The 10,894-nt window shown below is 49.1% G+C and overlaps 1 protein-coding gene across 1 annotated transcript in view; it reads left to right on the top strand.

Annotated features, from left to right (window-relative positions):
- LOC108802823 (dual specificity protein phosphatase 7-like) overlaps positions 1-1,683 on the top strand; it is a 16,751-nt gene extending 15,068 nt beyond the window's left edge. Inside the window, exon 3 of the mRNA XM_018574675.1 lies at positions 1,379-1,683. Within this exon, the coding sequence (XP_018430177.1) occupies positions 1,379-1,683 (305 nt within the window). The remainder of the gene's footprint in view (positions 1-1,378) is intronic.
- The last annotated feature ends 9,211 nt before the right edge of the window (positions 1,684-10,894 follow it).

The raw sequence follows: 10,894 nt of genomic DNA on the forward strand, positions 1-10,894 counted from the left end.
CCGTTGTGCTCCGGGGTGCCTAACTGTGTGATACTGAACGGAAAGAAAGGAAGGGAAGGAGCTGGCGCAGACTTTGTCCCTTCCTTTCTTTCCGTTCAAAATGAGGAACAAGCAAGGAATGTGTCACGATCCGGGATCGGGCTCGGGGTCCAGTAGCTGAAGCAGCCGGCAATGGACACATCTCATACAAATCCCGGGAGCTCCATGTGCTCCTTACACATGACAGCCGCCTCCTAACTTCTGAATTTTCCTCTAGTCTGGTCCTGGGGCTGGAAAAGTATCTGTACTTTAGACATGTGCGATTCGTTTCGTTCCGAATCGAAATTCGGACGAATTTTCGGACATTCGGATGTATCCGAATTCCGAATTACAGATCTAACGAATGCAAACGAATCCGAATTTCCGTTTTCCGAAATTCGGTAGCGGTAGTTCGTTCGAACGTCCGTTTCGTTTCTTATTCGTTTCGTTCGTTGAAGAAAAAAATGTTCCCCCCTCAAATGTCACTTTGCTGCAAACGAACGAAACGAATGAGAAACGAAAACGAAACGACCGTGCGAACGAACTACCGCTACCGAATTTCGGAAAACGGAAATTCGGATTCGTTTGCATTCGTTATATCTGTCATTCGGAATTCGGATACATCCGAATGTCCGCATTTCCGAAAATTCGTCCGAATCCGAATTGGCTTTCACACCCGAATCCCGAAAAACGAAATAACACAAATCCGAATTTAAAACGAAACGAAACTAAACACATTTTTTGGCAGTGCACATGTCTACTGTACTTGTACCGAGAGCGGTACTTGGTATCGGTGCGTCCCTAGTCATTATAGAACCAGCGTGAGCCATTAAAGGAGAACTATGGGGTCAGTGTTTTCCCCATAGTTCTCCTAAGGGTAACGGGAGGACACAAACTAGCGTCCTCCCGTCACCCTAAGCTCAGTATATAGAGAGCTACAGCTCGCGGTATACTGAGACGCCGCAGCCGGAGCGGATCCCGACATTACTGTCTGTATCCACCCAGCTGCGTGAGTGACAGCTGGCTCTGCCTATCTAGAGCCAGCTGTACCCGCCCCCTCCCCCGTCCGTTCCGCCAGTCAGCGCTGGCAGATCAGAGCGGAGAGGGGGGAATCCAGCCCCTCCCCCTGTCACGGCAGAGAGCTGTGACAGGATCGAGAGGTGAGCGAACGCCGGTATGTGTTCTCTCACCTCCCGATCTACTGAGCCGACCTGTGACAGTCTCATTGTCACAGGTCGGCTTAGAACTATGAGGTGAGTGACAAGCCCCTCCCCCTCATAGTTCTCCTTTAACGTGATCTGATGTCTATCGACATTTCCTGCCCCCGTTGTATAATAATTCCGGTTCTTTTCCCTTTCAGATGAGGCGGCTTCTCACAATTGCGGGGTGCTTGTGCATTGTCTAGCCGGCATCAGTCGATCTGTCACCGTCACGGTGGCTTACCTCATGCAGAAACTCAACCTGTCTCTGAACGATGCCTACGATTTTGTCAAGCGCAAGAAGACCAATATATCCCCCAATTTCAACTTCATGGGCCAGCTGCTGGATTTTGAGAAAAGTTTGGGCCTCAGTAGCCCGGATGACAATCGGCCGCACGGCCACTCGTTCTTCACCGGTCCTTCCAGCGACGACGTCTTTGAACTGGACTCACTGGACTCCACGTAGGAGAGCCAGTGCGTATTATTTGCATTTTTCACATATTTTTATATCTGTTTTGAGCCTAACGATCTACAGGGGAGTATCAGATGGATTGAAAAATATGTCTCCTCCTTGAAGCCTGGGGATGCAGCCATCACAACGCTCCAACGTCTCTTTTCCAATCAAGCGCGGAGGATCTCTGTGAAAGGGAACGGAGATGTGCGTTCGCTCGGTGGGCATTCACAAAACCTTCAGTATTTCTTCTGTGGTGGCTCAGGTTTGATGCGTCTTGACCTAAACAGTCTAGCGTAGCTGTTCCTCAAGGAAGTTGGTAGGAATACGGTGTCATTGATGAGAACCAAAGCATTCAAAACCGACAGATGACCTTACAAAATGGCTCGTTTGAAGACCAGCAGCGGTTTTACATGGAGCAAAAACCTTGTAGCCTTCAAGTGACATGAAACCCTCAGATTGTGTAACATATAACAATACTGTAATGTGCGCCGCACTGTAATCCATGGTTGTTTCCCTTCTCTTTGCTGCTCTTCCTTTTAAATCCTCATGTCTTCTCATGCTCTGCAGAACTTCTGCTTTGCAGCAGACTGCCTTGTCTCAGGAATGGATATACGGGGCGTGATTTACTAACCTAAACACACGCACGCACCAGGTGCGTGTGATTTTCACACAGCAAAACGTATTTATCAACCAAAAAGTCTCTAAAAGCATATTTCCACTAATGCCATATATGGAAAAATCATGCACATGACGCATATACAACGCTGCTTCACAGCTCAGACAAAAATGGTTAGCTCATGCATTTACATTCCTGCATTCATCAACGCAAGCAACACAACATAGAGCTAATTTACACAACATCACCTTGCAATTCATGCGGGGCTTTGCACAACACACCTGCTGGGTGTGTACACACTACAACGGTGTTTAGATTCCACCCATAGATCATGCTGGGAGGGAACACACTGCAGAGGTGTATACATGTTCGTGGCGTGTTTATAAGGTTAGTGAATCAACCCCCTGGTGTCTGTGTATTAGTTTCTATAGGCTTGTAACCTGAGCCAGCACTACAGGAAGAGGCACTCAGCTGCAAAGGGAAGTTCTGCAGAGCATGAGAAGACATGAGGATTTAAAAGGAAGAGCAGCAAAGAGAAGGGAAACAACCATGGATGACAGTGAGGCGCACATTACGGTTATTGGTTTATGATAAAAAAATCTGAGGGTTTCATGTCACTTTAACCTGAAGTCACCAGTCACAGTGAGCTGATCCGCAGGACGCGATCCCTTCCAGCATCCAACGGGTTAGCGTTGCTCCGCCTTCTGATTTCATTTCTTCCTAATTGCTGAATCTTAGAACAGAGGCATCAGCTGCTCTAAATGAAGTACACTCAACTGGGAATATAAACTCAGACCTGGGAACACACCACGTTCCCTTTTTCTTTTGCAAACGGATCACGACAAGGACTGACTCACTTGTTTTGCTTGACTGGAGTGATAAATCCTGCGAGCGGAATTCTCGGGGATGTTTGGAGAGTGAAGGGAGCAGGTGGTAAATACACTAACTCCATCTGGAGTCCACCAACAGCCGTCAAGATTCTACTTGGTTGCACGAGGATGAATCCAGGCCGTCGTAGGTTGGGCCGGAGCGTACAAAGCCATGTGGTGTTTTTGTTTGTTTTTTCTCCTCTTGACTTTTGTACAGTGTTTCTATTTCTAATGTTTTACTAGCTTTGTGCTGAACGGTGTCTTTCCTTGGCCGGTTGCCATAGGTGTGGTGTTTTTTTTTGTGTTTTTTTTTAAGATGTCACTTTTTCTCAGGCCCAAAGGCTACAAACAATTTACAAAGCAAAGAAATAAAAGTAAGAACTCAGGATTTTCTTCTGGCATTCAAAAACAAAACAAAAACAACAACAACAAACCTTGTGGGCAGATGGGTTGTTATCAGGCATTTGGATTTACATATTATTATTATTATCATGTAAGCGCCACAAACCCTGCCGTGCAGGATCGGAACTATCGCTGCCAAGCCCTCGTTCACACCTGAACGTTTTGTAGCGCGTTCCGCGCTCGACGAACGCTCTACAAAACGCTCAAACATCTAAATCCCATTGTATTCAATGGGTCTGGTTCCCACCTCGGCGTATTTCAGCCCGTCCCTAACGCGCTACAAAACGGCCCACGCCTGAAAAGGTACATGTACTACTTAGGGCCGTTTTGGTTGCGCGTTTCCATTGGGATGCAGCCAAGTAGCCCTCGGAAACGCGCGTTTGTCGTGCGACTTTTTTTTTTTATGCGGTGAATCGCGGTAAAAAAACGCGCGACAGACGCGCATATGCAATACGCCTAGGTGTGAACCAGGGCTTAGTGTTGCATGTTTGACAAATGATTGTTACGTAAAATCTAAGAAGTATTGGCAGGATTCTTGATTATAGAGGGGGGGAGGGGACTTCATCCCTCACACAGGTCTGATATAATATATTTTTAAGATTGTCCAGATGAGGTTTAATGTCGATAAATGCAAAGTAATGCACTTTGGAATTAAAAATAAACAAATGGGTTATACAATTATGGGTATGCCGCTGGGGAAGTCAGAAATGGAGAAGGATTTGGGGGTCATTGTAGACCACAAACTGAAAGGTAGTTTGCAGTGCCAGGCTGCTGTAAACAAAGCTAGCAGGGTCTTGTCCTGTATTAAAAAGGGGATGTATTGCAGGGACAAGTCTATAATTTTGCCACTTTATAGATCATTGGTTCGACCTCATCTGGAGTACGCGGTCCAGTTCTGGTCACCAGTACTAAGAAAAGATGTCCTTGAGTTGGAAAAAGTCCAGCGAAGGGCAACCAAACTAATTAGGGGTATGGAGGACCAGAGCTACGAGACAAGGCTACTAAATTTAAACATGTTCACATTAGAGGTGAGGAGATTAAGGGGGGATATGATTTCCATGTACAAAATGTTTAATGGTGGTAGCAACATTAGCGATAAACTGTTTAAAATTAACTCCATTACAAAAACTAGAGGCCACCACCTAAAATTGGTGGAAAAAAAATTCCAGCACAAGGGGCGAAGGGGGTTCTTCACAGTAAGATCAGTTAGGGTCTGGAACTCACTGCCACAGGCGGCGATTTCAGCAAAGGATGTGGAATTGTTCAAGAAACTTTTGGACGATTTCTTAAGGGACCGTAATATACAGGGGTACGGGTACTCCTAGAATGAGATCCTAATAGGTTGGACTTGATGGACTAATGTCTTTATTCAACCTCAAATACTATGTAACTATGTCCACTAATCCGTACAATTTAAGGACAGTTGGGTAGTCGCTTATGTTGTATTGAGTCCAAAGATTGGGACTGCCCAACAAAGTATAAACATGTGGGAGGCAATGAATGCTTTTAGCTCTTTATTCTCATTCCTGTTTTCGTTAGGCTTGGTTGCCTTCACTGCCTTAAAACCAGAGTGTAAAATGAAGCGTGCTCATACCCAGGGCTGGATAAACATAGGGGGCTACTGGAGCGCCCGACCCACCACTTAAAATAGGCCTGGCTGGTCTGGATTGCTTCGGTATGCCTGATGGCAATGCCGGCTAGCCAGGCTGAATGCCATTAGGCTGATGCGTCGGCGGCTCTCCAAACAGACATATTAGGCAGCCGCTCGCTGGAGCATCGTGGGGCCCCAGCAAGGAGTGATTTTCACTCGCCTCATAGTTCTCCTTTAATGCAGACCAATACTCTAAGGCCCCATTCACACTGAGCGATTCGCAAATCGCGCGTTTGTCGCGCGATTTGCATTGAGCAAGCTAGAATCGCGGCAAAATCCGCTCCAAAAAGGGTCCTGCTGTAGCGACAGCGACGGACAGAGCCCCATTGCCATGCATTGGAGAGCGATATCGCACGGTAAATAGCCGCGATATCGCGGGAATTACCGCGCGATAAATCGCTCAGTGTGAATGGGGCCTAAATGTAAACGGCTTTATGAAATTAACCCCCCCCAAGTAAAGACTTTATTACCCGCTATTTGATTTTTGAGGAAGTTAAGTATTTCCGGACCCAGTGTACATGTTATGGCCTAATCTCGGTGGTGGTGAGGGGGGATCGGTGGTGGTAGTGGTGGTGAGGGGGGATCGGTGGTGGTAGTGGTGGTGAGGGGGGATAACAGATATATAAGAGCCATTTATACTACAAGAGTGTTTATTAACTTATAAAGAGGTCGTATTTTTCAAGAACTCAGGAGACCTCTGAGAAGAATCTCCTATTGTATGAAGAGGCCGCCTCAAACAAGGAGCCGAGTTCCTTCGCTTGCACTCCTATAAAAGAATACCGCCTGCCGGTGTCCTATCGAAAGTTCCAACTTATCGAGTTTTCCAACTGCCTGACTTCCGGTTTAGTTGGAACTAAGAGGTTTGGGCAAGGAAAGTTCTTCTGCACGAGCGCCGGCCGCGGCATTGCCCTATACACATACAGCACAGCAATGACCTATACACATACAGCACAGCAATGAAGTAATACAATGAACTAGGATCACAGTAATCCAGCACGCTATTCATCTCGGGTGCCCCACTCGAGCGGCGGCCATATTGAGTGGGGCACCTGAGATGAATAACGTGCTGGATTAGTGTGACCCTAGTTAATTTTAATACTTCATTGCTGTGCTGTATGTGTATAGAGAAATGCCGCGGCTGGCGCTCATGCAGAAGAACTTTCTTGGCCAAACCTCTTAGTTCCAACTAAACCGGAAGTCAGGCAGTTGGAGAACTCGATAAGTTCTCGACACGCGCGGCACCTCTGGCAGTCGCCGGCCAGCTAAATTAGGACCCCCACCTGGAGCTCCTCCCACCGGACCAGCGCTGACTCGCCGCTGCTCTCCCGCACCGAAGGTGAGTAAAGAAAAAAAACATAGCGCAATCATCGGGGCATTTTGGCAAGTACAAGTACTTGTCAAAATGCCCTGTTTTTTCCGCCCTCACCCTGCAGCGCCCTCAGGCGGCCGCTTGCCTTGCCTTGCGGTAGCGCCGGGCCTGGTGAGAACTAAACAGTGTCATAGTGGGCGGCCAAAGGGATGAAAAGGAAACCTGGGAAACACGCAAAGACAACCGTCGCTGACCTATCATTTGCCTGACTGTCATTCTGAGACTCCGGCTTCAATGCTCTGAGTCACCGAGCCAGAACGGGTCCACAGATGAAGACCTCTGGCTTCCCAGGTCTGCCTGCTTGCTCCACGTCAATGGCTCAGAAGGTATTGAAGACAATGGATGAGCATAACAGTCAAGCAACTACCCTGTTTACCCAAAAATAAGACCTATTCCGAAAATAAGACCTAGTTGTGACCATTGCCAGGGCTGGCGGTGGCATAAGGGGGAACTTGAAGAGCCGCGGGAGAGAGTCAGCGGTGCCAACAAAGCCGGCGCTAGAGGAAGCGAGGCGGCAGAGGAGGGAGCAGAGCCGCATAAGCCGACGCCTCCTCTATTGCCCCGCCTCCTGTCACAGGCGGAATCATACCAAATGCACTCCGCCTGTGAGGAATCCATAGTGAAAGCTTCGCTCATTCTGGCCATTGATTGGTTACCAAATTGCTCTTGGAAAGGTACGCCACCCCTGATTGCCCTGATCACCATATTTTTGTACATGAATAGATGTGGATTGTTGCAGGGGCGTAGATAAGGGGGGGGATAGGGGTGTTCAAACCCCCCCCAGAGTGTCCTGGCAGTGGCTAGCGAGGGGAGGGCAGAGGGGGTCACGTACTCCCGGCCGTTTAACAGCGTTCTGAAGAACCCATCTAAAGGGACTCCGGGGATGTCCTGTTTGATATCCATTTATTAAGTGACGAGAGTTATGGCCGAAAGTCATTTCAGGTGATAGAGGGGTTTTCTGGCTGCTAGTAGATCCCAACAGATCCCGCTGATCGGGGGGTACAGAGAGCACTCCTGTGTCGGGGGCCCCATTGGGTCAGCAGGGGTTCCAGGGCCTCTCTACTGTGCGGCCATCTTCCCCGGCGTCAGGCCACGCCCCCCCAGCAGGGGTTCCAGGGCCTGCCTGCGCCTCCCTCCGCCCAGTCCAGTCACATTGCAGTGCCGCCCTTGCAGTGTTCCAGGAGCTGCTACGGACGCCCCCATCGTGCCCCTCGCCTGCTGACATCCACTTGGTTGGCCGGGCTGCATCCACACTTGATTCTGTGCCTGATCTCTGTCAAACCAGAGATAAGGGCAACTGTCGGGTGAATAGACGAAGAGTGAGTGGCAGCTACTGGCTCGCTTCCTCTATAGAAAGGGTGAGCAGATGGCACTTTGTCTGGTGGTGGTGCACATAGCCTCCCATAGTCTGTCCTGCTAGGAGGAAAGGTCAGCATCCCAGCCGGCACTGCAGCCCCATGGGCTCCTTACCTGGAGGAAACTGAGCAGGAAACCAGACCCACCTTCTTGAGAGGATTCCAAGGCTGTGGCACCTCCTGGATGTATGTACGTACACCCCACCGATCTTCTCCTGAGAGCAGGCTGCATACAAGATATCTCAGCGACATCGCCGGGATCACTTGTACAAAACAATCGGCGGCCTCCCCGTTCTACATTTAGCTCTGCTTGCCCACAGCCGGGCTACATGTAGAAAACAACTACCCGCCCGGCGCCCGGAACTGGGTGTCCCGGGCATTAGGAGATAGGAATTCCACACCGCTGCTGCCCTCTCTACTCCCTGCTGCCCCAAGGCCGGGGTAAATGTAGAAAACAACTACCCGCCCGGTGCCCAGAACTACATGTCCCGGGCAACGGGAGATAGGAATTCCACACCCCTGCGCCCCTCTACTCCCTGCTGCCCCTCTACTCCCTGCTGCCCCTCTGCTCCCCCTCTACTCCCTGCTGCCCCGAGGCCGGGCCTTGGTTGGCCTGGTGGGAAATCCGGCCCTCTGTGTAGAGCTACATACAGTATGCGCGCATGTACGCAATATACCATTTTGCTCTTGCGTTGTGTGTGAATGAGGCCTAAAAAAAGACTTTCCCAGAGAGACCAGTCAAGCTCCATCTTTTATTTTCTGCCAAAATGAAATAAAGAATTCCGATTGGTCGCTGTAGAAAGGTCTTTACTGCTGTTGAGCATTTCCTCCTCGTTGAATTGTTCGTGTAATTTGGATGAGGACCGAGGCTGGTTTAATCCGGACTCAACAGTATCAATGTGTACCTGTTCCTTTATTCAGTGGGAGGGGGGAGGGCAGTGGTGTCTCCTTCTCCAAGAAAATGTATTGACTTCTTTCCCTCAAATATCGGCCCTCCCCCACGAGACAGCTCAGCCTGTTGTATTCGGGTGACGGGGTACGGGCAACCTGTGCTGAGAGAAATATGTAGGACGCCATTTCTGGTTTCCTTCTGAAGAATCTACCCGGCTTTCTCCAACTTCAATCGTATGAATGACTGACCGATGAACAAACATGCAACAAGTGAGCTTGGAGTCAAAACTCCAGTAGATTGGCGGGACAGCCAGGCAACTAGCATGTTTAACCAGTTGACGTCCGCGGTGTTAAACCCCCTTCCCATCCCGGCCATTTTTCAGTATTCAGCGCTGCGGTACTTTGACTGACATTTATTCCGTCATGCAGCGCTGTACTGAAATGAATTTTATACCCTTTTTTGGGGACAGATAGAGCTTTCTTCTGGTGGTATTTAATCACCACTGGTGGGGGGGCGGGGTTATTTTTTTTACTATATTAAGGAAAAATTACCGAAATTAAAAAAAAAAAACAGTTTCCCCTATATTAAATGATAATTCTACATATTTCCTTCAGTGTAGATTTCCTTCGATCCACATGTTACTTAAAGGAGAACTATGGGGTGAGGGCTTTCCCCCATAGTTCTCCTTAGGGTAACGGGGGGACACAAACTAGCGTCCTCCCGTCACCCTAGGCTCAGTATATAGGGAGCTACAGCTCGCGGTATACTGAGACGCCGCAGCCGGGACGGATCCCGACATGTCTTGATCCGCCCAGCTGCGTGAGTGACAGCTGGCTCTGCCTATCTAGAGCCAGAGCCAGCAGGGAGCCGTGAGTGACAGTGACCGCTCTCTGCAGGGACAGGATCGAGAAGTGAGCGAGCGCCGGTATGTGTTCCCGATCTATTGAGCCGATCTGTGACAGTTTCATTGTCACTCGTCCCCCCGAACTATGAGGATGAAAATCACACCCCTCATACTTCTTTTTAAAGCTGACCCACCAATTTAATGTCTCCAAAAACAGTTACTTTAAGGCAGTGTTTTTCAACCTTTTTTGTGCAAAGGCACACTTTTTTCATGAAAAAAATCACGAGGCACACCACCATTAGAAAATGTTAAAAAAATTAAACTTTAGTGCACACTCTTCATACATTAACTGATACATTAAGTGCTGGCCAAGGCCTGAGTATTTAAGCACCACACCCCTGGGTTGAAAGTGTAAAATGTACACATATCTCAAATAAAAATACATTTTTATTCAGAATTGTCTTTTGGCACCATTAAAGCCCCACTTTTTTTCTTTTTCTTTACACTAGTCAAGTGCACACTGCTGGTGTGTCATGGAAAAGAACCCCCTCACCTTCCCAGTTGCTAGGAGCGTGACAAGACCTGCAGAAAGGGGGGTCCTCTGAGGGATGCTGGCAGAATTGCCTCTATCAATGCTCCGGCTCTGTAACGGCTCAGAGCTCCTGTCACGTCACCGGCTCCTCCCCCCGAGCTGGAGACGTGACAGAACCTTTCATCGCTCCACCCCTCCGGCTCTGTCACGGCTTCATCTTTTCTCCACGCCGTCACTACTCCACGCCCCCCTGCTCTGTCACGCGGCTGCATCACCGCTCTATACCCGGTCACCGCCGCTCCACGGCCCCAGCTATGTCATCGCGGCTGCTCCATGCTCTCGTCGCGGCTCCATTGCCGACCCGCGTCCCCTGCTCTCGCACCGGTATGATTGGTCTATTTGTGAGCCAAAGCCGCGGCACACCAGACAATATCTCACGGCACACTAGCACAGTGGTTGAAAAACGCTGCTTTAAGGCATGCCAACTCTCAAGGTGGCCGGTGTATTTACTTTAGCTCTCAACCAAACTTTGAAGCCGTCAAATGGCTCTTGTTATAGCTGATCACATGCGCAGCACCATGGCAACTGCAATCCAAGTAGAAGCTAAGATGGCGCCTCCCTTGGGCTGTATAGGATAGGAGGACGTAGTTCCCCTTTAGGAGCAGATTTAGCCAAAACTGAAACATGCTGATC

This window comes from Nanorana parkeri, unplaced genomic scaffold (assembly GCF_000935625.1).
Source record: "Nanorana parkeri isolate BGI_ZX_2015 unplaced genomic scaffold, ASM93562v1 scaffold3154, whole genome shotgun sequence".
NCBI classification, from domain to species: domain Eukaryota; kingdom Metazoa; phylum Chordata; class Amphibia; order Anura; family Dicroglossidae; genus Nanorana; species Nanorana parkeri.